The 26406-nt window shown below is 40.9% G+C and overlaps 3 protein-coding genes across 6 annotated transcripts in view; 2 read left to right on the plus strand and 1 right to left on the minus strand.

The window, feature by feature from the left end:
* LOC103144094 (SRY-box transcription factor 13) overlaps positions 1 to 3749 on the plus strand; it is a 31013-nt gene extending 27264 nt beyond the window's left edge. For 3 of the 4 annotated variants that reach the window (XM_016675761.1, XM_007560895.2, XM_007560896.2), the window contains 3 exons: positions 616 to 789; positions 1876 to 2092; positions 3321 to 3749. In XM_016675761.1, the coding sequence (XP_016531247.1) occupies positions 616 to 789; positions 1876 to 2092; positions 3321 to 3648 (719 nt within the window). In that variant the 3' untranslated portion in view covers positions 3649 to 3749. The remainder of the gene's footprint in view (positions 1 to 615; positions 790 to 1875; positions 2093 to 3320) is intronic. The other variant, XM_016675762.1, reaches the window with a different exon arrangement.
* A 6027-nt stretch (positions 3750 to 9776) lies between these two features.
* On the plus strand, positions 9777 to 17091 carry LOC103144096 (transcription factor SOX-13-like). The gene is made up of 5 exons (XM_007560901.2): positions 9777 to 9827; positions 9909 to 10069; positions 11001 to 11200; positions 12285 to 12501; positions 13730 to 17091. The coding sequence occupies exons 1-5, from the start codon at positions 9777 to 9779 to the stop codon at positions 14055 to 14057; spliced, it is 957 nt and encodes a 318-aa protein (XP_007560963.2). The 3' UTR covers positions 14058 to 17091.
* Positions 17092 to 19244: 2153 nt separating this feature from the next.
* Positions 19245 to 26406, minus strand: part of etnk2 (ethanolamine kinase 2) — a 13825-nt gene continuing 6663 nt past the window's right edge. Inside the window, exons 5-9 of the mRNA XM_007560899.2 lie at positions 22047 to 22189; positions 21708 to 21791; positions 21461 to 21621; positions 21302 to 21375; positions 19245 to 20781 (exon numbers count right to left, since the gene is read on the minus strand). Coding sequence (XP_007560961.1) covers positions 20709 to 20781; positions 21302 to 21375; positions 21461 to 21621; positions 21708 to 21791; positions 22047 to 22189 — 535 coding nt within the window. The 3' untranslated portion in view covers positions 19245 to 20708. The remainder of the gene's footprint in view (positions 20782 to 21301; positions 21376 to 21460; positions 21622 to 21707; positions 21792 to 22046; positions 22190 to 26406) is intronic.

Here is a 26406-nt window from a genome sequence, read left to right on the forward strand (position 1 = left end):
CCATAAGTGTATTCCCAAATGTGATTTGAATGTGGACAGCAGCTATGGAATCTATTTAGAAATATATTTTTTTACAATCTACTGTTGGTCTATTGTGGGGAATGTGTGACTCTAAAAATCAGCACCTACTGGAAGAAGATTGCTCAAGATTATTATTGACTTGATCAGGAGTCATTTTGTCTTCTAATGAGTGGAAGTCAATTGGCGCCAATGGAGACAAAAAACTGTAATGAATGGAAGTAGAGTGCTACACACTGACTTTGCATAAACTTGATCAACATTTTTTTCCCCCATCCATAATAAACTTGTAAGATTGGGTGACGTGGCATCCAAACTTTCCATTTTAATCTCAGCCTCTCCTCTAACAGTTAACACCAGCCGTCCTCTGTGGACTTTTAGTTTTCCATCTTTGCACATGTAGCACTGCAATTTGAACAGCCTCTGATACGGCTGGTCCAAATGTAAAAAGATATAAAACTTGATTACAATCCTGTGAATTGACCCACAGCTGAAATCAGAACAGTGATTTGAAAAGTAAATGCACTGAGGCCATGATAAGTAACTAATGGGTGGGGGGAGACATTTCAAGCCTTACCTGTCTGTGTCTTGCTGTAGGGGGGGCCCTGCCCGTCTCTGTTCCTGGCAGCTACTCCGAGACCCGGCCCACTTCCTCTACCGGCCACATAAAGAGACCCATGAATGCTTTCATGGTGTGGGCCAAGGACGAGCGCAGGAGGATCCTCCAGGCTTTCCCAGACATGCACAATTCCTCCATCAGCAAGATCCTAGGTGGGTTCTTCCAGTGGCTGGTGGGTTTCTGCATCTGACTCTATTCTGTTGGCGTAATCAATATGCAGAAAGTCAGGTTAATAAAATCCGTTGTAACTGTAGCTTTTTGCAAAGATGATGTCAACATCCAGCAAGTCGGGTAATATAAAATAAAATCTGGTGCTAAGATCGTAATAAAGCCTCACCAAGGCACCAGAGATTTCTAGCTAGCTCACCTCTTGTCTATTAGTTGATGGTCTCATCTGTTCTTCTTTAGTAGAAAGTTGATGTTTAAATATGAAAAAAAAAAAAACAAAAAAAGACGAAAAAAAAACCAAGTTTGAACCCTCTGGTAAAAAAAGAACCCGCCTGCCAAACCGCCAACCTTTTTAACTATACCTAGCTAACTGCATGAAGGTTAGCCATCAGCATAAATGTTGTTGCAGTTTTTTTCATATGTTGTGCTTTTTTTTTATTGTCTGTACATTTAGTACATCTTACTGAATAACTGTTTTTGGTTTGACATATTGAGAAAGATATTAGCTGAATGGCTGCGGTTGAAATTTGGTTTGTGGCGCTCCAGTGTCACTCCAAAACGGTTGCTAATGTTTCCATTCCAGTTTAGCTAGGCTATCAGGTTTTTCATGCATGTAGAGAAATTCTGTGCTTGGCAATAACAACTGAAATAATTCTTGTTCTTCAACTTGAACTGATAATGTTTTACTTTTTAGTCATTAAACATTGGAATGATATTCTCATGGTACTCTTCATGCCTCAGTGATGCTGTGTAGTGTTTGAAGCTGCTGTTGGATAACATACACACAACCAGCTACATATTATTCATGTGCTTTGAATATTTCCACATAAAATCATAGAATACCAACCACAAAGTAAAGAACCATGGTCATTTTTATGAGGAAATGTTTTTCTTTTTGTTATTTAAAAAGTGTGTATCCTTGCCTCCTTTACACTAACCTAAATAAAAGGTCAAGTTGTATAAATAAGAGGAAAACATTTTTACTTAAAAGAAAAAGTTGATAAAATTGCAGTTTGACCAAAACGGGACATTTTCAAACGTCCTTGATGCTAAAGTGTGTCTGTCTCCAGGCTCCAGGTGGAAGTCCATGTCCAACCAGGAGAAGCAGCCATACTATGAGGAGCAGGCGAGGCTGAGCAGGCAGCACCTGGAGCGTTACCCCGACTACAAGTACAAGCCCCGACCCAAACGGACCTGCATTGTGGAGGGCCGAAGGCTGAGGGTGGGCGAGTACAAAGCCATGATGAAGAGCCGCAGGCAGGAGCAGAGGGCCACCTACACACACAGGTAGAGAACCCACCGACACGCTTCACACTCGCTTTGACAGAGAGTCCCTGAGGAGAGCAACAATGTCCCTCTTTACTGACAGTAACCCACAGTAACCCACGGTTACCCTCCACAAACTGTACGGCCTTCAGCTTTTCCACCTGTCTTTGGACTATTGAAGTGTTCGGAGCCTGTCCTCCATAATGAATGCAACTCTTAAAGTTCTTCAGATGAAGCGAACAGCTGTTATTCATGCTCTTTTTGCCATAGCAGAAAGTTTCATAAAACAAAGATTACAGATTTAATAACTCGGCTGGAGCTGGCGTGGATGAAAAAATTCAAACATGTATGAGCTCAAAAAAATTTTTTTTCTCATTTAGTCTTGTCAAAACGTCCGCGTATTTTAATGGTGGAATTTAACTAGGCCATTTTAACACATGAAAATGCTTTGACCTAAACCAGTTAACTTTCTAATCAGGTTTTACAAAATATCTAGAGTTGGAAATCCTGTGTGACCCTTAGGAACTGTTATGAGTGCTTACTGTGTGTTTGTTTTTAATTTTCAAACTATCATTTTTTTTAATCACTAGGACAATAAAGACGTTAAACATTTAAAACGAGGGAATCAAAATAGTGAAGTATCTTCATGCAGCAGGAAGAGGGAGCCTCTGTTCCAGCCTCTAACATCCCTACAGCATGATGCTGCCTCCACTAGGCCTATTGCAATAAACAATAAATCAATTAAATAAATTAAAATGAGCTCCATGATTTCTAATTTTATGACTAGAACTTTTATTGAAGGACAATTTTGTTTAGAGACTTTATAATTGATTTGTTATTTTTATTTTGTATATTTAAAATCTCTTCCAGTTCCAGTTTTCAATGTTAGTTAGAATTTAAAGTTTATTGGTCTTTGACAATGTGTTGTTGCAGTGTTATTATGCCATTACTATTAGGTTATTTGAAAATGGTCTCAAAACAATATTATCATTTATCGCAATAACTTCTGGGACAATTTATGGTGCGTTCAGGGTGACGTAAAGTTGTAGTTTTCCCCAGTTGAAGCATTTTACATGTAAATTCAAGTTTGGTTTCTTTCAGCAGCTTTCCACTCCAGCTGTTTCATTCGGGTTTAGCACATAGATTAGTACTTTTAATAGTGAATAAAATGAATAAGACTCATTATTTATGTATCGTGTTGCGTCGTGTCTGATGCCACGCCCTGACGGTGACTCATCCTGTCTTCCAGCCAATCAGAGCCGCAGCAGATCCAGTACTCCCAGAGCGACCAGTACCCAGCCGGCGGCTCCATCTCCGTCCCAGGCTTACCGTTTCACCCGGCACTGCTGGAGCACTACCTGCCGCAGGCCCCTCCCCCCGCCCGCAGGTCTGAGGACCGGGCCACGCCCACCCCACTGCCCAGGGACAGGGAAAGAGAGAGGGTGCAGGAGAGAGAGAGGGAGAGAGAGAGGGAGAGAGAGAGGGAAAGAAAGCGAGAGCGACTGCCGTACAGCGAAGGAGAAGAAAGCGACGTGGGAGAGAGGAGTGAAGGGGAACTGGTGCTGCTCACAGACTGATCAGGTCGGGCCCGGTGGGCCTCCGGGGGCCCGGTGGGTCTGGTGGGCTGGCAGAGCGAGGAGACGGAGAGGAAGACGAACAGAACTTCAGCTTCAGATGTCGCTCCTGGTTTTGAGGCAATCACAATCCAAATCCTGGACGACTGATACACACACACACATACGTTCTCCGGTTGTACATTAATACAAACTCCCCAGTAAACCCAGTTCCCTCATACAAGTCCTTATCAGTTCCCTTCCCAGATGAGTCATCACCTGCTTTGTGTTTCTTTTTCTTTTCTTTTTTCTTTTTTTTTAACTATTGTTAGAATGTAGAAAGTTATCATTTAATCCCTTCTGCTTCTTGTTTTTCTTCCATGTTGCCTTTTATCAAACAATACGCCTCCCAGGGATTAGAATCGCTGCAGGAAGCTCCAAAGTAACTGTTCAACTTAGATTAGCTGCTTTTCACCTGTCAGGCAGCCCAGGACGCTAGACTGGGTCCGCACCGCCCCCTGGTGGTGGAAGCTAGTCATTACAAAAGGCAGACATAAAGGTAGCACTGGACCGTTCACATCCAACCCAAACCTGACCAAAGAAAAGCCTGATGACAGCAGGGTGCTTCATCATCATGTCTGTTTTTAGAGTCGGCTGCTTTGTTTTATTGTGTGTTTTTTTTTCTTTTCGTCAGCACATCTGGAAAAGCCTTCAAATAATTTAACCCGTCATCTCAAAACTCCAACATTTAATCTGAGTATGTTTGTCTGTTGGTGTCTGCTCCCCTGATGATTCCTGTCAAACGAACAGAACTAAAGAATTTTCTAACCCAGATTGTAAGGCATCATAAAGTCTACCAGGAGACCGAAGGGAAAAATCTGGTGGACAAATTAAAGCTTGGATTTTTTTTTACCTTAAATTAACAATCATAAAAAAAACATTTTATTATTCATTGGCTCCTTGTCACCGTACAAAATGCATAAAATCAATTAAAAGATACAATAATAAAATCACTTGAGCATGAAGTGCAGAAGACATCAGATATAAAAGCAGTTTTAAAGAAATGTGTTTAAAGTTATGATTTGAAATGGAGTGAATCCATCATCGCCTGATAACCCCAGTCACATCCTCCTCTTCCTCCTCCTCTTCCTCCACATTTCTTCTGTTTTCCTAAAGTGAAGCGTGTTTGCTTCAGCTCTCTCTCCGGCTCGGAGGGTTGACCCCCAGCCTGTTGCATATATTTGTTTTTTGCTTTTTAAGTGTTTCTTGATTGTTGTGTTTAATCTGTGCATTTAAATACATGTTTTTATTGTTTGTTTTGTTTTTTTCTTGGTGAAACGATGCTGAAGTTCCTTCATTCATCATCGTTTACATTCTCGTTCAGATCGTCCAGCAGCAAGAAAAATGTCTGAGATCACTCAGTCCACGATGAACTGTAACTTGGACCTGCAGAGGTGTAATAATATTCATGATTTGCTTTGTAATAGAAAATATTAGTTATGACAACAGTGGAGCACTAAAAGAAATGGATTAAGTTGGTTTCCTTGGAGAACCAGATGGAAAAAAAAAAAAAGTGATTTTGAACACAACCTTTCTGTTGCGTATGAAAGGGAGCTGAACGTAAATAAACCTGCACCCATCTGACGGCAGACACAAATTGTAATACGATAGCACTTTCCACTTCTTTAGAGACACTGGTCATGATGAGTACACTGGCACCATAGTTGGTCCCCCTTCCTTATCTGGCTGTGTGATATTAAGTTCTGTTTTTACAAATGGCTGATGGTCAGTTATTGGTGTGATGGCATACAAGGATTTTTTTTAAACATTTAGCTTCAGAATCACATCAGGTTTACGTCCTACGAGCTTTTAATGGAAAAAAAAAAACTGACTGGAGTTTTGTTCATAAATCGCTAGCTAGCTGCAGTAAGACTGCTGCCAACAAGAGAATCCATTTAGAAAAGATGCATGTAGTTGCTGACGATGAGGGACGACAAATCATTTCTCTTCTTTATTTTTAGGGCAAACCATAACCAGCTGCGACCGGTGTGTTTGTTTAAACAGCGAGCTAACCCAACAGAAACCCTAGCTACACAAGCTAATATCAGCAATAACAAACAAAACCTCAAGAAGTTAGTTAAATTTTGTTCCTTCCTTGAGATTTATAATTTTTGATTACCAGTAATATGATCATAAGCTACAGTTAGACCCTGAATTATTAAACCTATTTCAGTGTAAAGTAATGGATGTTTCCCTTTACTGAAAGCAGTGTTTTAACATTCCCCAAATTCACTTTGAGTTTGACGGGCCTTTTGGCATCACCTAATCTTTAACTCCCTCCACAAAGTTCTGGGGCTTTTTGACTTTGTGCTAACTTTGATAGCATAAACTTTAGCATAGGTCAAGTTGACAAACTGTAGGTTCCTGAAATGATTCCTACCTTTTATTAAATTGAAATTATTGACTCAGACTTCTTAATTCTGGTTCCACCAAAGAAATGTACGTTTGAGAAGAAGTTTTAAGAAGATTATTTATTTTATTTATTCATTTTTTTTTAATTGGTGAAGAAAACTGTTAGCTAGTAGTTAACAGGTTAGCTTAAGTTTCACTGGCTGCATTAAAATCACACAGAAGAAAACCTGGTACTTAATGTTTTATCTTGTTAAAAAAATGTTCTTATGAATTTCAAGATATAACTTCATAACTGTGGTGTCTTTGTTCTCATCATATCCTGGCTCTGTGGTATTTAGATTATTTCAATAAAGAAGTTGTTAGCTGTTAATCCACCATTAGCCAAGCGTGAGGTCGGTTAAACAAAGGCGGGAAAGTGTCTCAGGCCTAAACTGGACATGAAGGTTCATCAGAAACATGCTGGTTCTTTTGTGTACAGAGATCAGAAATGAATTATTTTATTACATACTAGAACCACCTGTCATTACCCTGCTGATGTAAATATAGAAAAACTTTATTTTGTTTATAAGAGCTTGTGTAATTTAAAGGTGTACATTTCCATATGTTTTCAGAGTTTTTGAAAGACAATAAACTGGTTGTTTTAATCATGTTTGATGTTTTTAATAAGTTAAACTTCTTGCCAATTGCCTGGTTCTCCCAAATGCTCTACAAACTTGAATGGTTGCCATGGAGATTAAAGAATTTGTCAAACATGGATGAAAGAATCAAGGCAACACTCCAGATATGTTTTAGGTACAGGAATATTATGACATGACATATTATGACAGTCAATTTTACATGATACTGTAACATTTTTAACATTAAAATTTATGTAGTTTAAATAAAAAATTTTTGCAGGGAACAGTTTTGATCTTCCAGATGGACCAACAGAAACTTTCTGGTTTATCTGGAACTGTCCAGTTAATTCTGCCTCATTGGATCTTTGTAGAAACGAGGGATCTGCAATATATCTGCATTCAGTCGGCGACAAATGAAGCGTTTCATTTTTTTAAACTACTGATATTGGTCCAACACCTGATGTTTATTTTCATCTTGTTGCCATTTGTTTCAGGATGCAGAGGAAGAGGATTTGGCAACAAAAGGAAAGCGAAATACATAAAATCAATAAATATTGGTTATTGGCCACAACAGAGATATTAAGACACAGACTTTCATATCGGTGCATCCTCGGTGTCAGTTAAATAACGATCGGTTTGGATCAGTTCAGTGGTGGTTTTCTGGTTTATCTCGTTCTGTTTCCACCCGAGTGTTACAGTAACAGGCAGGAAGTCCCGGGTCCTGAGCCCCTGTTCCTCATGGGCAGAAAGGAAGCTGGAACATGGACCACAGGCCATCCACACACACACACACACACACCCAGACAATGAGGCTTATCACACAGGAGAATCCTTTTAAAATCAATTTAGCCTTTAATTGAAATATTTACCGATAGTCGTTAAATAATTCTTTTCACTCCTACAGGCTGTGAACGATCAGTGTACAGTAAACTTTTCACAGGATTTATTACAGTATTTACATCCTCAGTTCTCCACACATTCACAAATTCCTGTCTGCAAGCCAGACTCTGGCTCCTTTCACACACAACTCCGCCCTTCTGGCAATGCTTTACAAAAAGGAAATTAAAGTAAAAATAAAAACTAAACTCAACAGTGTTTTTTTAAAATACATTAGTACATTCACTCGGAAATAATCCAACCTTAAATAAGCTGCAGTTCAAAGCTAGACTGTCACTGGTGTGATCAAAGAACACGATAAAAAGGTGGGAAATGTAATGCTAGCTTCACTCAATAAATAAACTGCTTTCACAGATTTGTGGGAAATTAATGTGCAGGAATGTTTTAATGCTAATTCTGCCCTGCTGAGCACAAAGCAACCAGCTCATCTGGAAATACTGATGACGAGAGAGAAACCTCAGTGGTCCAAACAGAGCCTCGGCTCTGAGCAGAATCAGTCTGCAGCGTTTTCTCTGAGTAAGTCTGTCAGCAGATGAGGTCGGCTCGAGGTCAGAAGTCAATTCGGAGCGTTTCTACGGTGCAAATGCGGCTTCTCTCCAGGCCGAGCTGTGATTGTGCATCAAAGTATTTACTTCACTAACTTAGTCTGAAAATCTACATGAGCTGCTCTGTGGCCTGGTGATCACTGCAGCTTCTCTGCTCCCAAACATGAGCCACGTTTCAACAGTCGTCACGGCGACATAAAAAACAATCCTCTGTCAGAACAGACAGGGTTTGGCTTTAGAGACGGACGGCTCCTTCACTTTCTCCCTGAAGTCCCTGCAGCTCAAAGCGAATCAGCATCAGAGTCTGCTCAATTATTAAACCCAGCCGCTACACAACACCAGCAATGCAGGACAAAGGTCGGGCTCACTGGCTCCCCCTGTGGGGGCTGTACTGAACTACAGACAGACGTCATACAGTGTTGGAGTGTGAAGAAATGGCTCAAAATGACTTGAGACAGAATGAAGGAGACAAAGGCTGAGCTGCACCGATCAAGTTTTTATGTAGTCGATGTTTTTATGATTCTATTTGCGGTCGGAAATGGAATCTTCTGGTAGTTTTAAGTAAGAGAAAGTAAATTATGGCAAGATAATCCTCATTTAGGCACCTATTGTTTTTTTAGATGAACTAGTATCGAGTGTTTTGAGTCATATAGACACACCAAACCCACAGCCAGACAAGTTTACTGAAGATCCTTCCCATATTCAGGCTCTGAACACGTCAACCAACAGAAGGGACTTTACTACACGTTTTTCACTTTGACTTTTTTTTTTTTCCTATTTTAAAAATTTTTATAGGGATGCACTGAGGAATTGGCTCAGATATTATACATTTTTGGTGATGGGCCTCTGCAAAGGTTGGAACATGAGCTTGTCCCACTTTGCTCTGCATGACCTGGTGACTTGGTGACGGACCGGCCCACCGGTCACAGCTGGACATGTATGGTTGTATCTGAAGCTGGACTTTTATGGTAGCATTAGCTGCAGTTGACAACCTTTGATGACCTAATTAGCAACTTTTCAGACCAAGAAAAATAAATAAATAAATAAATAAAAATTGATGTCAGCCAAACTCGGCTTCAAAGAGAAAGAAAAAAAGAAATTGTTGATTGGTCAAAAAGTGCAATCTGTGCCCCGACATGTTAAGTTGCATTTCTAAAAATGGGTTGAATGAATCATGTTGTCCATGTGACCCGGTGGGCTGGATGTGGACGTTTAACAACACTCAGCCACTGTTGGCAACTTTTGGAGCCACATTCAGCAACTTTTCAGAGAAAAGAAAGTGACACAGGCTAAAACTGGAATGTCAGGCTTAAAAAAAAGGAAAAAATATTGGTGATGAGCTAAAAAATAGCTATCGGTGCACCCCGAAATATTTATACAGTTATTATTAACTTGCATTTCTAAAATCGGGTTCAAAGATTCATTTTGTCCAAACTAACAAAGCGACCTTGAGCGACTCAAAATCCCATGTGTTACAGTAAAATCCAATATGGCTCCAGATGTAGGAAGCAGGTGGGAGTGAGGGAAGCAGAAGGCTGAAACATGAGGAGAGAGAGAGCAGACACATTGGGTTTAGGGGTCAAAGGTCAGGATTTTCCAACATGTCTGGAAAGCTGAAATGGAAAGTTAGCAGAGCGAGTCGCTGCAGCCATAAAAGCCAAGAAGCTGGAAAAGCGGACAGATGCTCTGCTCCGCCCCAAAAACAAAACACCAACACCTGGCAGAGCCGCAGGTGAGACCAAGAATAACTGAAAATAAATAGACAAACTAAACGTCCAGCTCCTCTTCCTCACTGTGTGATTCAAACAAACAGATTGACACGTTGGCTGAGCCGAGGCTCAGCAGCAGCTGCCTGAGGGCCGTGGAGTCACAGAGTCCCAGCAGACATGAGCTGCTGGCACCAAACCTGAGGAGGAGCAGGAGGACGAATGATCCGGACAGGGGGAGCGCTGCGAGCCTCAGTCTGGCTCAGAGGTCATCACCTCTGACCCCAACATGAAGAAATCAATCAATAACATGGAGCTTCAGTCATTCTGCGGTCAGACTGGTGAAGGATGCTGAGGTAAGTTTGCAGGAGAGTAATTGCGCTTGATTAAGACGAAGGCTGCCTGGTGGTGTGAGAGGCCCCGCCCACCAGCAGCAGGTTGACAGAACCGACCCGACCCGACCCGACCCTCGNTAATAATAATAATAATGATACATTTAATTTGTACAGCGCTTTTCTAAACACTGACTTTAAAGAAAAATTACAGGCAGAACTTTAAGTACATCAAACTAAATCTTAATAATTACAATAGTCATACATTCAAATCTGTTCCATAAGTGTATTCCCAAATGTGATTTGAATGTGGACAGCAGCTATGGAATCTATTTAGAAATGTATTTTTTACAATCTACTGTTGGTCTATTGTGGGGAATGTGTGACTCTAAAAATCAGCACCTACTGGAAGAAGATTGCTCAAGATTATTATTGACTTGATCAGGAGTCATTTTGTCTTCTAATGAGTGGAAGTCAATTGGCGCCAATGGAGACAAAAAACTGTAATGAATGGAAGTAGAGTGCTACACACTGACTTTGCATAAACTTGATCAACATTTTTTTTCCCCCATCCATAATAAACTTGTAAGATTGGGTGACGTGGCATCCAAACTTTCCATTTTAATCTCAGCCTCTCCTCTAACAGTTAACACCAGCCGTCCTCTGTGGACTTTTAGTTTTCCATCTTTGCACATGTAGCACTGCAATTTGAACAGCCTCTGATACGGCTGGTCCAAATGTAAAAAGATATAAAACTTGATTACAATCCTGTGAATTGACCCACAGCTGAAATCAGAACAGTGATTTGAAAAGTAAATGCACTGAGGCCATGATAAGTAACTAATGGGTGGGGGGAGACATTTCAAGCCTTACCTGTCTGTGTCTTTCTGTAGGGGGGGCCCTGCCCGTCTCTGTTCCTGGCAGCTACTCCGAGACCCGGCCCACTTCCTCTACCGGCCACATAAAGAGACCCATGAATGCTTTCATGGTGTGGGCCAAGGACGAGCGCAGGAGGATCCTCCAGGCTTTCCCAGACATGCACAATTCCTCCATCAGCAAGATCCTAGGTGGGTTCTTCCAGTGGCTGGTGGGTTTCTGCATCTGACTCTATTCTGTTGGCGTAATCAATATGCAGAAAGTCAGGTTAATAAAATCCGTTGTAACTGTAGCTTTTTGCAAAGATGATGTCAACATCCAGCAAGTCGGGTAATATAAAATAAAATCTGGTGCTAAGATCGTAATAAAGCCTCACCAAGGCACCAGAGATTTCTAGCTAGCTCACCTCTTGTCTATTAGTTGATGGTCTTATCTGTTCTTCTTTAGTAGAAAGTTGGTGTTTAAATATGAAAAAAAAAAAAATCCAAAATGAGGCTAAAAAAAGCTAGTTTTGACTCTTTTGTTAACACAGTAGCCTGCTTGCTAACCTGCTAGCTTTTTTAACTATACCTAGCTAACTGCATGAAGGTTAGCCATCAGCATAAATGTTGTTGCAGTTTTTTTCATATGTTGTGCTTTTTTTTTATTGTCTGTACATTTAGTACATCTTACTGAATAACTGTTTTTGGTTTGACATATTGAGAAAGATATTGGCTGAATGACTGCGGTTGAAATTTGGTTTGTGGCGCTCCAGTGTCACTCCAAAACGGTTGCTAATGTTTCCATTCCAGTTTAGCTAGGCTATCAGGTTTTTCATGCATGTAGAGAAATTCTGTGCTTGGCAATAACAACTGAAATAATTCTTGTTCTTCAACTTGAACTGATAATGTTTTGCTTTTTAGTCATTAAACATTGGAATTATATTCTCATGGTACTCTTCATGCCTCAGTGATGCTGTGTAGTGTTTGAAGCTGCTGTTGGATAACATACACACAACCAGCTGCATATTATTCATATGCTTTGAATATTTCCACATAAAATCATAGAATACCAACCACAAAGTAAAGAACCATGGTCATTTTTATGAGGAAATGTTTTTCTTTTTATTTAAAAAGTGTGTATCCTTGCCTCCTTTACACTAACCTAAATAAAAGGTCAAGTTGTATAAATAAGAGGAAAACATTTTTACTTAAAAGAAAAAGTTGATAAAATTGCAGTTTGACCAAAACGGGACATTTTCAAACGTCCTTGATGCTAAAGTGTGTCTGTCTCCAGGCTCCAGGTGGAAGTCCATGTCCAACCAGGAGAAGCAGCCATACTATGAGGAGCAGGCGAGGCTGAGCAGGCAGCACCTGGAGCGTTACCCCGACTACAAGTACAAGCCCCGACCCAAACGGACCTGCATTGTGGAGGGCCGAAGGCTGAGGGTGGGCGAGTACAAAGCCATGATGAAGAGCCGCAGGCAGGAGCAGAGGGCCACCTACACACACAGGTAGAGAACCCACCGACACGCTTCACACTCGCTTTGACAGAGAGTCCCTGAGGAGAGCAACAATGTCCCTCTTTACTGACAGTAACCCACAGTAACCCACGGTTACCCTCCACAAACTGTACGGCCTTCAGCTTTTCCAGCTGTCTTTGGACTATTGAAGTGTTTGGAGCCTGTCCTCCATAATGAATGCAACTCTTAAAGTTCTTCAGATGAAGCGAACAGCTGTTATTCATGCTCTTTTTGCCATAGCAGAAAGTTTCATAAAACAAAGATTACAGATTTAATAACTCGGCTGGAGCTGGCGTGGATGAAAAAATTCAAACATGTATGAGCTCAAAAATTTTTTTTTTCTCATTTAGTCTTGTCAAAACGTCCGCGTATTTTAATGGTGGAATTTGACTAGGCCATTTTAACACATGAAAATGCTTTGACCTAAACCAGTTAACTTTCTAATCAGGTTTTACAAAATATCTAGAGTTGGAAATCCTGTGTGACCCTTAGGAACTGTTATGAGTGCTTACTGTGTGTTTGTTTTTAATTTTCAAACTATCATTTTTTTTAATCACTAGGACAATAAAGACGTTAAACATTTAAAACGAGGGAATCAAAACAGTGAAGTATCTTCATGCAGCAGGAAGAGGGAGCCTCTGTTCCAGCCTCTAACATCCCTACAGCATGATGCTGCCTCCACTAGGCCTATTGCAATTATCAATAAATCAATTAAATAAATTAAAATGAGCTCCATGATTTCTAATTTTATGACTAGAACTTTTATTGAAGGACAATTTTGTTTAGAGACTTTATAATTGATTTGTTATTTTTATTTTGTATATTTAAAATCTCTTCCAGTTCCAGTTTTCAATGTTAGTTAGAATTTAAAGTTTATTGGTCTTTGACAATGTGTTGTTGCAGTGTTATTATGCCATTACTATTAGGTTATTTGAAAATGGTCTCAAAACAATATTATCATTTATCGCAATAACTTCTGGGACAATTTATGGTGCGTTCAGGGTGACGTAAAGTTGTAGTTTTCCCCAGTTGAAGCATTTTACATGTAAATTCAAGTTTGGTTTCTTTCAGCAGCTTTCCACTCCAGCTGTTTCATTCGGGTTTAGCACATAGATTAGTACTTTTAATAGTGAATAAAATGAATAAGACTTGTTGTTTATGTATCGTGTTGCGTCGTGTTTGATGCCACGCCCTGACGGTGACTCATCCTGTCTTCCAGCCAATCAGAGCCGCAGCAGATCCAGTACTCCCAGAGCGACCAGTACCCAGCCGGCGGCTCCATCTCCGTCCCAGGCTTACCGTTTCACCCGGCGCTGCTGGAGCACTACCTGCCGCAGGCCCCTCCCCCCGCCCGCAGGTCTGAGGACCGGGCCACGCCCACCCCACTGCCCAGGGACAGGGAAAGAGAGAGGGTGCAGGAGAGAGAGAGGGAGAGGGAGAGGGAGAGAGAGAGGGAAAGAAAGCGAGAGCGACTGCCGTACAGCGAAGGAGAAGAAAGCGACGTGGGAGAGAGGAGTGAGGGGGAACTGGTGCTGCTCACAGACTGATCAGGTCGGGCCTGGTGGGCCTCCGGGGGCCCGGTGGGTCTGGTGGGCTGGCAGAGCGAGGAGACGGAGAGGAAGACGAACAGAACTTCAGCTTCAGATGTCGCTCCTGGTTTTGAGGCAATCACAATCCAAATCCTGGACGACTGAGACGCCACACACACATGTACTCTGGTTGTACATTAATACAAACTCCCCAGTAAACCCAGTTCCCTCATACAAGTCCTTATCAGTTCCCTTCCCAGATGAGTCATCACCTGCTTTGTGTTTCTTTTTCTTTTCTTTTTTCTTTTTTTTTAACTATTGTTAGAATGTAGAAAGTTATCATTTAATCCCTTCTGCTTCTTGTTTTTCTTCCATGTTGCCTTTTATCAAACAATACGCCTCCCAGGGATTAGAATCGCTGCAGGAAGCTCCAAAGTAACTGTTCAACTTAGATTAGCTGCTTTTCACCTGTCAGGCAGCCCAGGACGCTAGACTGGGTCCGCACCGCCCCCTGGTGGTGGAAGCTAGTCATTACAAAAGGCAGACATAAAGGTAGCAGTGGACCGTTCACATCCAACCCAAACCTGACCAAAGAAAAGCCTGATGACAGCAGGGTGCTTCATCATCATGTCTGTTTTTAGAGTCGGCTGCTTTGTTTTATTGTGTGTTTTTTTTTCTTTTCGTCAGCACATCTGGAAAAGCCTTCAAATAATTTAACCCGTCATCTCAAAACTCCAACATTTAATCTGAGTATGTTTGTCTGTTGGTGTCTGCTCCCCTGATGATTCCTGTCAAACAAACAGAACTAAAGAATTTTCTAACCCAGATTGTAAGGCATCATAAAGTCTACCAGGAGACCGAAGGGAAAAATCTGGTGGACAAATTAAAGCTTGGATTTTTTTTTTACCTGAAATTAACAATCATAAAAAAACATTTTATTATTCATTGGCTCCTTGCCACCGTACAAAATGCATAAAATCAATTAAAAGATACAATAATAAAATCACTTGAGCATGAAGTGCAGAAGATATCAGGTATAAAAGCAGTTTTAAAGAAATTTGTTTAAAGTTATGATTTGAAAAGGAGTGAATCCATCATCACCTGATAACCCCAGTCACATCCTCCTCTTCCTCCTCCTCTTCCTCCACATTTCTTCTGTTTTCCTAAAGTGAAGCGTGTTTGCTTCAGCTCTCTCTCCGGCTCGGAGGGTTGACCCCCAGCCTGTTGCATATATTTGTTTTTTGCTTTTTAAGTGTTTCTTGATTGTTGTGTTTAATCTGTGCATTTAAATACATGTTTTTATTGTTTGTTTTGTTTTTTTCTTGGTGAAACGATGCTGAAGTTCCTTCATTCATCATCGTTTACATTCTCGTTCAGATCGTCCAGCAGCAAGAAAAATGTCTGAGATCACTCGGTCCACGATGAACTGTAACTTGGACCTGCAGAGGTGTAATAATATTCATGATTTGCTTTGTAATAGAAAATATTAGTTATGACAACAGTGGAGCACTAAAAGAAATGGATTAAGTTGGTTTCCTTGGAGAACCAGATGGAAAAAAAAAAAAAGTGATTTTGAACACAACCTTTCTGTTGCGTATGAAAGGGAGCTGAACGTAAATAAACCTGCACCCATCTGACGGCAGACACAAATTGTAATACGATAGCACTTTCCACTTCTTTAGAGACACTGGTCATGATGAGTACACTGGCACCATAGTTGGTCCCCCTTCCTTATCTGGCTGTGTGATATTAAGTTCTGTTTTTACAAATGGCTGATGGTCAGTTATTGGTGTGATGGCATACAAGGATTTTTTTTAAACATTTAGCTTCAGAATCACATCAGGTTTACGTCCTACGAGCTTTTAATGGAAAAAAAAAAACTGACTGGAGTTTTGTTCATAAATCGCTAGCTAGCTGCAGTAAGACTGCTGCCAACAAGAGAATCCATTTAGAAAAGATGCATGTAGTTGCTGACGATGAGGGACGACAAATCATTTCTCTTCTTTATTTTTAGGGCAAACCATAACCAGCTGCGACCGGTGTGTTTGTTTAAACAGCGAGCTAACCCAACAGAAACCCTAGCTACACAAGCTAATATCAGCAATAACAAACAAAACCTCAAGAAGTTAGTTAAATTTTGTTCCTTCCTTGAGATTTATAATTTTTGATTACCAGTAATATGATCATAAGCTACAGTTAGACCCTGAATTATTAAACCTATTTCAGTGTAAAGTAATGGATGTTTCCCTTTACTGAAAGCAGTGTTTTAACATTCCCCAAATTCACTTTGAGTTTGACGGGCCTTTTGGCATCACCTAATCTTTAACTCCCTCCACAAAGTTCTGGGGCTTTTTGACTTTGTGCTAACTTTGATAGCATAAACTTTAGCATAGGTCAAGTTGACAAACTGTAGGTTCCTGAAATGATTCCTACCTTTTATTAAATTGAAATTATTGACTCAGACTTCTTAATTCTGGTTCCACCAAAGAAATGTACGTTTGAGAAGAAGTTTTAAGAAGATTATTTATTTTATTTATTCATTTTTTTTTAATTGGTGAAGAAAACTGTTAGCTAGTAGTTAACAGGTTAGCTTAAGTTTCACTGGCTGCATTAAAATCACACAGAAGAAAACCTGGTACTTAATGTTTTATCTTGTTAAAAAAATGTTCTTATGAATTTCAAGATATAACTTCATAACTGTGGTGTCTTTGTTCTCATCATATCCTGGCTCTGTGGTATTTAGATTATTTCAATAAAGAAGTTGTTAGCTGTTAATCCACCATTAGCCAAGCGTGAGGTCGGTTAAACAAAGGCGGGAAAGTGTCTCAGGCCTAAACTGGACATGAAGGTTCATCAGAAACATGCTGGTTCTTTTGTGTACAGAGATCAGAAATGAATTATTTTATTACATACTAGAACCACCTGTCATTACCCTGCTGATGTAAATATAGAAAAACTTTATTTTGTTTATAAGAGCTTGTGTAATTTAAAGGTGTACATTTCCATATGTTTTCAGAGTTTTTGAAAGACAATAAACTGGTTGTTTTAATCATGTTTGATGTTTTTAATAAGTTAAACTTCTTGCCAATTGCCTGGTTCTCCCAAATGCTCTACAAACTTGAATGGTTGCCATGGAGATTAAAGAATTTGTCAAACATGGATGAAAGAATCAAGGCAACACTCCAGATATGTTTTAGGTACAGGAATATTATGACATGACATATTATGACAGTCAATTTTACATGATACTGTAACATTTTTAACATTAAAATTTATGTAGTTTAAATAAAAAATTTTTGCAGGGAACAGTTTTGATCTTCCAGATGGACCAACAGAAACTTTCTGGTTTATCTGGAACTGTCCAGTTAATTCTGCCTCATTGGATCTTTGTAGAAACGAGGGATCTGCAATATATCTGCATTCAGTCGGCGACAAATGAAGCGTTTCATTTTTTTAAACTACTGATATTGGTCCAACACCTGATGTTTATTTTCATCTTGTTGCCATTTGTTTCAGGATGCAGAGGAAGAGGATTTGGCAACAAAAGGAAAGCGAAATACATAAAATCAATAAATATTGGTTATTGGCCACAACAGAGATATTAAGACACAGACTTTCATATCGGTGCATCCTCGGTGTCAGTTAAATAACGATCGGTTTGGATCAGTTCAGTGGTGGTTTTCTGGTTTATCTCGTTCTGTTTCCACCCGAGTGTTACAGTAACAGGCAGGAAGTCCCGGGTCCTGAGCCCCTGTTCCTCATGGGCAGAAAGGAAGCTGGAACATGGACCACAGGCCATCCACACACACACACACACACACCCAGACAATGAGGCTTATCACACAGGAGAATCCTTTTAAAATCAATTTAGCCTTTAATTGAAATATTTACCGATAGTCGTTAAATAATTCTTTTCACTCCTACAGGCTGTGAACGATCAGTGTACAGTAAACTTTTCACAGGATTTATTACAGTATTTACATCCTCAGTTCTCCACACATTCACAAATTCCTGTCTGCAAGCCAGACTCTGGCTCCTTTCACACACAACTCCGCCCTTCTGGCAATGCTTTACAAAAAGGAAATTAAAGTAAAAATAAAAACTAAACTCAACAGTGTTTTTTTAAAATACATTAGTACATTCACTCGGAAATAATCCAACCTTAAATAAGCTGCAGTTCAAAGCTAGACTGTCACTGGTGTGATCAAAGAACACGATAAAAAGGTGGGAAATGTAATGCTAGCTTCACTCAATAAATAAACTGCTTTCACAGATTTGTGGGAAATTAATGTGCAGGAATGTTTTAATGCTAATTCTGCCCTGCTGAGCACAAAGCAACCAGCTCATCTGGAAATACTGATGACGAGAGAGAAACCTCAGTGGTCCAAACAGAGCCTCGGCTCTGAGCAGAATCAGTCTGCAGCGTTTTCTCTGAGTAAGTCTGTCAGCAGATGAGGTCGGCTCGAGGTCAGAAGTCAATTCGGAGCGTTTCTACGGTGCAAATGCGGCTTCTCTCCAGGCCGAGCTGTGATTGTGCATCAAAGTATTTACTTCACTAACTTAGTCTGAAAATCTACATGAGCTGCTCTGTGGCCTGGTGATCACTGCAGCTTCTCTGCTCCCAAACATGAGCCACGTTTCAACAGTCGTCACGGCGACATAAAAAACAATCCTCTGTCAGAACAGACAGGGTTTGGCTTTAGAGACGGACGGCTCCTTCACTTTCTCCCTGAAGTCCCTGCAGCTCAAAGCGAATCAGCATCAGAGTCTGCTCAATTATTAAACCCAGCCGCTACACAACACCAGCAATGCAGGACAAAGGTCGGGCTCACCGGCTCCCCCTGTGGGGGCTGTACTGAACTACAGACAGACGTCATACAGTGTTGGAGTGTGAAGAAATGGCTCAAAATGACTTGAGACAGAATGAAGGAGACAAAGGCTGAGCTGCACCGATCAGGTTTTTATGTAGTCGATGTTTTTATGATTCTATTTGCGGTCGGAAATGGAATCTTCTGGTAGTTTTAAGTAAGAGAAAGTAAATTATGGCAAGATAATCCTCATTTAGGCACCTATTGTTTTTTTAGATGAACTAGTATGGAGTGTTTTGAGTCATATAGACACACCAAACCCACAGCCAGACAAGTTTACTGAAGATCCTTCCCATATTCAGGCTCTGAACACGTCAACCAACAGAAGGGACTTTACTACACGTTTTTCACTTTGACTTTTTTTTTTTTCCTATTTTAAAAATTTTTATAGGGATGCACTGAGGAATTGGCTCAGATATTATACATTTTTGGTGATGGGCCTCTGCAAAGGTTGGAACATGAGCTTGTCCCACTTTGCTCTGCATGACCTGGTGACTTGGTGACGGACCGGCCCACCGGTCACAGCTGGACATGTATGGTTGTATCTGAAGCTGGACGTTTATGGTAGCATTAGCTGCAGTTGACAACCTTTGATGACCTAATTAGCAACTTTTCAGACCAAGAAAAATAAATAAATAAATAAATAAAAATTGATGTCAGCCAAACTCGGCTTCAAAGAGAAAGAAAAAAAGAAATTGTTGATTGGTCAAAAAGTGCAATCTGTGCCCTGACATGTTAAGGTTGCATTTCTAAAAACGGGTTGAATGAATCATGTTGTCCATGTGACCCGGTGGGCTGGATGTGGACGTTTAACAACACTCAGCCACTGTTGGCAACTTTTGGAGCCACATTCAGCAACTTTTCAGAGAAAAGAAAGTGACACAGGCTAAAACTGGAATGTCAGGCTTAAAAAAAAGGAAAAAATATTGGTGATGAGCTAAAAAATAGCTATCGGTGCACCCCGAAATATTTATACAGTTATTATTAACTTGCATTTCTAAAGTCAGGTTCAAAGATTCATTTTGTCCAAACTAACAAAGCGACCTTGAGCGACTCAAAATCCCATGTGTTACAGTAAAATCCAATATGGCTCCAGATGTAGGAAGCAGGTGGGAGTGAGGGAAGCAGAAGGCTGAAACATGAGGAGAGAGAGAGCAGACACATTGGGTTTAGGGGTCAAAGGTCAGGATTTTCCAACATGTCTGGAAAGCTGAAATGGAAAGTTAGCAGAGCGAGTCGCTGCAGCCATAAAAGCCAAGAAGCTGGAAAAGCGGACAGATGCTCTGCTCCGCCCCAAAAACAAAACACCAACACCTGGCAGAGCCGCAGGTGAGACCAAGAATAACTGAAAATAAATAGACAAACTAAACGTCCAGCTCCTCTTCCTCACTGTGTGATTCAAACAAACAGATTGACACGTTGGCTGAGCCGAGGCTCAGCAGCAGCTGCCTGAGGGCCGTGGAGTCACAGAGTCCCAGCAGACATGAGCTGCTGGCACCAAACCTGAGGAGGAGCAGAAGGACGAATGATCCGGACAGGGGGAGCGCTGCGAGCCTCAGTCTGGCTCAGAGGTCATCACCTCTGACCCCAACATGAAGAAATCAATCAATAACATGGAGCTTCAGTCATTCTGCGGTCAGACTGGTGAAGGATGCTGAGGTAAGTTTGCAGGAGAGTAATTGCGCTTGATTAAGACGAAGGCTGCCTGGTGGTGTGAGAGGCCCCGCCCACCAGCAGCAGGTTGACAGAACCGACCCGACCTGACCCGACCCTCGGCCTCTTCCTCCTCCTCCTCTTCCTCTCACTCTGGGATCTGCAGAGCCATCACTGTGGGTTTGATGTGGAAGTACTGGTTGAAACGAAGAACGGCGTACCTGCCAAATACAACAGGAAGTGACTGACAGCAGCAGGAACACCAGACAATAAATCAATAAACAGTCCCAGAAATGATTGTAATAAACAATAATATTGTTATTTTTAGATAATTTGTTTTACTGGTCTAATAATAAAAGCATAAAAATGCAATCACACCCACTGGGGGGAGACAAAAAAAACTTTAATTTCTAAAGAATATTTATCAGTGGAACCAGAAAAAATGTAAAGATCCAAAGTAAAACAGAAATATTTACAATGGGTCAGGAAGTCTCTAACTTAAACTATATTTTAAAAAAACAGCATTCAGCTTAGACAGGGAAAACAGGCAAAAGTGGCAGGTAGTGCAAACATTTGATACTTCTTATCAAATGTTGGCTGCATTTCTCAAAATGGCAGCTTTTCAACATTAAAGGGGAGCATCTCTAATGACTGCTGTCCAAATGGAAAATATCACACTTATTTTAATTCATCATGTGAGATATGTCTCCCACACTTTCACACACAGGAACAGGAACATACCCGAGGAAGTCAAAGTCTATGGAGGAGTATTTGGCTTGGATGAGAGCCCAGAAGCCCCAGAAGAAGTGGGAAGCCTTTGGGGAGAAACGTTAGACATCAGCTGCGGTTCCACAGCCGGGCTGTGTTGATCTGAACATGAACCAGGCCGTTTCTCCTCACCAGAGCAAACTTGTTGACCTGAACGTAGAGCGTCTCCAGCTCCCGCTGGCTGACCTGGTCGGTGTTCTTGGTGAACAGCTTGTAGGCCTGCAGATACTCCTTCAGCCAGTCCATCTGCATCTGGCGACTCGGGTAGAGGCCGTAGTCCAGCTCGGCCATGCCTGATCACCACAGCAACAGGATACAACAGAGATATAACCCAAACAAAATCACCTTCTGCATTCAAATCGTAAAGTTGATCACCAACCTGCAAACTCGTTGAAGTGGTTGCCGATGTCGAAGGCCTGGTAGTTGTAACTGGAGTATTCGTAGTCTATAAATCGAACGTGACCTAAAACACAACCAGTCATTACTTTATGGTCTTCGGTTATGTGCTGCACTATTGTTCCAAGACATAATTCCTCAGATGCTTTGAGAACCTGCAGAGAGGTCACACTCAACACAAAGTACGGCTCTATGCTGATGATATTAGTTTTTTGTTGAGCCTGGATGTTGACTTCCTGTGCAATTCCGCTCAAAAAAAGCTCCATCTTCCATCTCAGGCTGGGCTTTGACTCAGACTCTGAGCCCAGCGGAGCCCACCTACCCTCCTTGCTGTTGTGGATGATGTTCTTGCAGAGCAGGTCGTTGTGGCAGAGCACCACAGGGGAGCCCAGCGTGGACAGATGTTCCTTCATCCACAGCATCTCCTGCTCCAGCACCGCCTTGCTGGGAACCTCCTGCTGGATTCTGGGGAGAGAGAGAGGAAATAGAGAAATTATCACTTTTTCCCACCCCTTCTATGCTGTTAGGTTGCTGTGACGACAACCACGAGTGTCAGAAAACCCAATGCCAAGGTAAACAGGAAGTGGCAGGTACAGTTACGCTTGCTGTTATTAACCAAAATAAAGTGTCACTTCTTGTTTTGAAATCCGTGAGCTGGAAACATGTGGTGAAAAACAAGTGGGAACAACAGAGCAAAGCTCACAGCACCAGGCGGTGGTGGGAGGGGGAACTCCTGCTGCTTTTCACATCTCATGATTCAGTTTTTTTATTCATGTTTGTCTTTTTCGTTTCTCTGCATGTTCCCTACGGCAACTTAAAGGGCCATGTTATAATATAATAGCTGTATACCATGTTATAATATTATTTCCTCATCAAAAACATAACAGGATTGATTTTATGCGGGTTTGAGAAATCCTTGAATCTCAATGGAAACCATCCAGCTATGCACAATTCCTGCCTGGACCAAGCTCCGCCTTCAAGATGCAGCTCCTCCTCCGAACTGCAATTCCAGAGTTTATGAGCTCCTGACTCACAGTGCAGCCCTCCTCCACTCAGCTCCTTCAGACTAGCCAGCAGTAATTAGTAAACAGCTGGTGGAACTGAGCATCAGCTGAACTCATTATAGGAGCTACTTCTCGGTGAAACACTGGTAAAAACTTTGTTAAAGCGTTTACAGAGGAGCCATGTTGGGATGACTTCCTGAAGGCAGAGGTTTACAAAGAGTAGGAGGATTTAAAGAAACAGAGGCCCAATTTCAAGGACATAAATTACAAAGTCAAATTTCTTTTAAATCATATTTGACACACACACACACACACACACACACACACACACATCTATATATATATACATATATATATATAAAGCATATGTTTTAACAATTGAAGGTAACATATTTACTTGATTGTGCTATAAAATGGCACTATGTTCCTGGAAAACACAATACTGCTCCTTTAACTTTCATCTAGTCGTTGTGATCTAGCTCCAGGCTGCCTCTTTTCAACTGACCTGTATGATCTGCAGGCCGTTTCTGGCCCACAGGTTTAAGCCTCTGTGAGAGCCTCAGCTGACGAGGTCCGGGATGCTGAGCAGAGACCCCTACGCTGAGTCTAATGGGCTTATGGGGCCTAATCCCGGCCGGGTCAGTCTGACGGGACGAGGCGAGGCTGGATTTCACACCCTCTGCTTCTCCTCACTGACTGGATTTCAGCTCATCCCACGTTTTAAGGTTGATCTACAGTAATCTTACCACAGGATAGTGAGGAAAGCATCTGTGGGAAACTCAGTGGGAAGAAACAAGGAAGTAAAGTGAGCTGCTCCGTGCATGGAGCTCAGCAAACATCTGCCTCCGTGAGACTGATGCAGTCAGCAGTTACATAAGACACAGCCTGGCTTTGTACCAACAGACCTCTGTGTGCCAGATTCATTCAGCTAATTGGTGGAGAGTACAGGCTGAAGTAATCACACCCCTCAGACTCTACTGAAATCTACCTGTGTGTAACTTAGGCTACGCTCACACAGCAGGCAAATTAATCAGAAAAGATTTTTTGTCTACACACATCTTTTTCAAGATGGTTTGAACTGCCCGATTTTGATCTTTTTACCTAAAAATAAGTCCAATAGACGGGTTAAAATGTGACATCACATGTGTGGTGTTCCCTGCTGGAAGGCAAACACTGCTCGCCAACGATGAGTAGCTGTCAAGTTACGCTAAATTTTAAACATATGCATGATACATAAAAGGGATGCAGTGTTTTCTAGTAATTATCAACACTATGACAACTAGATAACAAGGTCCAAGAATATCACATTATACAGGTCAGGAAAACCTTAATTAAAAAAAATACTGCCAGGGTAAGTAAGCAGGTTAGTTATGCTAGCTTGACTTTGACAATCTTAACATGTAGATGTGCTGCGGAATTCTGTGTGTTTCACTTAAAAATAAGGTGTTTAAGATACCAACTATAACAGATCATCAGTAGAGCAGGTGTTTACATTAACTAACCAACTGTGTTCAGATGATCGCACATTAATAATCGCAAAATAAATATCAAGTCTAAAAAAATACCACAATGGACTGAAAGTTCTGTGTTTTATGTGGAAAATATTTGTGTTTTTTTGTGTGTGTTGAATCTTAAGACACTTTTACTAATCTCTGCTCTATCAGCTAGTGGAGCTGTTGTCAGTCAGTTGCAATGGCAATTGATCTGTGTGTAGTTTTGAGACGACGAGAGAGAATAAAAGAATACAAGTGGTTTTGAGTTGTTCTTCAACTGTTTTTCTGCATTATTTTCCCTTTACTGTGGCGCACTGCGCTAAATTAGTGAGGCCTACACATCCAGGTTTCCTTTAGTTGTACTACTGCAGCAGTGTTGCTACAGGTGGCATATAAAAGATTAATCTTTTAGCCCTCTGGCATTGTGCACATGCGAGAAATTTAGGACGTAAAAGATGGCTGAAATGTATAATTATAAAATTATGAAAGTGTTTGTGTCATTGAATAACATCCCATTACAAACCCACCACTCCTGGTCCAACTACTGCTGAAAGGAATAAGAAAAATAATTCCCACAACAATAAATAGTTTAGAGAGGAAGAAGTTGAAAACTGTGCATCAGTTTCCTTTCTATTCAAGCAGGACTCTGTGTTGGTCTGTTTCAGCAGATCACACCGAATGTTGCGGTCGTAACGTGAAAGTGTGGAAAAGTTCAAAGGAGGTGAATGAATACTTTTAAAAGGCTCCGAGAGTAAGAATCAATAGAGTGACTTATCTGTGAGCCAGCTGCCAACATGGATGAATAGATTACTTATAATCAGACATTTAGATAAGTTATCAGTGAACTTATGGAAATGTTATTCAACTTGTTCGGGGTAAGAGTAGAAACTGAACTGAAATTCAGGATGAATGATGAGGTGATGTAATGTTGTGACAGACTCGGTGTGGATCCAGAATGTAAAAAGCTTCTTTTTTTTCCTCCTGCAGGACTGAGGTCATGATCATGTTAACTGACATGTTAAATATTCACTAAGTAACTCTGGGATAACTTGTTGCTTGACTTCAACTGATATAAAAGTTTGTTTGGCTAAAACCATAGAAGAAATGTACAGTTACAGGGAAGAGCTAGAGATACCATTGTTGTGTTTCTTGGGTTCAATATTTTAGATATATTTACACTTAATTTTAACATCTCTGGCAGATAACCCTTCAGAACCAGTAAGCTGCTCTGCTGGAACCTCAACCTACCAGATAATTCTCCTCTATGGACCAAATATTCTGGTAAGTTTAAAATTCCATAAAGATTTCTGTCTTTTTGTTTGCAAAAATCATTTAGACTCAGCCGTCCATGTTGAGTTTGCATGCAAATTACACAGAGAAGAGAATAAAGGGGACTTATTGTGCAAAATTCACAATAAGTTAATGTTTTTGTTGGTGTCAGAAAAACAAGCTCTTATAAAAAACTCCCAGCTGATGAGTCACATTCAACGGGCACCGAGTCATTACGAAGCTGAGCTCAGTCCGTTACCTAGCAACCCAAGCTGAGCTCCAGAATGTTTAGTCGGCTGGTTTTACTGCTGCATTCGCTGTGCAATGGCTGCTGGAAAATACTAGTGAGTAGTTGTTGATTTACCGTCCAGAACCCACCTTGCATTCTTGTTGGTTGTGCAGGAGGATCCATGTCTGCTTTTCAAAGATACAGTTCTATGATTGAGCATCTGATTGCCTCCATTTTCACGAGTGTAAATGTGGAGTTGGGGGGACGGCGTGGCCAGCAGCAGCTTATTTGGATTCAAAGTAACAGGACGCCCTAAATCCATTAAAATCTCATTATCCAAGAATGATTTTGTGCAAAAAATGAAATGAACATGTTTTGTATAGACCATAGAAGCATCCTAACCTGTTCAAGGAAGCATAATAGGTCACCTTTAAAAAAAATGAAAATATTTAAATAGAGGAAGACTGATTAATCTGTATCCATTACATGGATGGTCCGTTCTTAGAAGGTGATTTGTTTAGACAAGAAACAATGACTCCAATCCCGTCTCTAATTTTAATGTAGAAATTCATTCACTTGAGCTGATGTCAGCTGGTCAGTGCAAAAATAAAGGCAAAGTTCACATGCGATCACAATCCATAACAATCTAAAAACAATAAATAATCACAACAAAATCAAAAGTTCCCA

Source organism: Poecilia formosa, unplaced genomic scaffold, assembly GCF_000485575.1.
Source record: "Poecilia formosa unplaced genomic scaffold, Poecilia_formosa-5.1.2 Scaffold121, whole genome shotgun sequence".
NCBI lineage: Eukaryota > Metazoa > Chordata > Actinopteri > Cyprinodontiformes > Poeciliidae > Poecilia > Poecilia formosa.

Coding starts and splice junctions, on each gene's coding strand:
- LOC103144096 (XM_007560901.2), top strand. CDS start 9,777: ATGCTCTGCTCCGCCCCAAAAACAAAACACCAACACCTGGCAGAGCCG. Junction 10,070..11,000: donor AGCCTCAGTCTGGCTCAGAG/GTCATCACCTCT, acceptor AGACATTTCAAG/CCTTACCTGTCTGTGTCTTT. Junction 11,201..12,284: donor CTCCATCAGCAAGATCCTAG/GTGGGTTCTTCC, acceptor GTCTGTCTCCAG/GCTCCAGGTGGAAGTCCATG.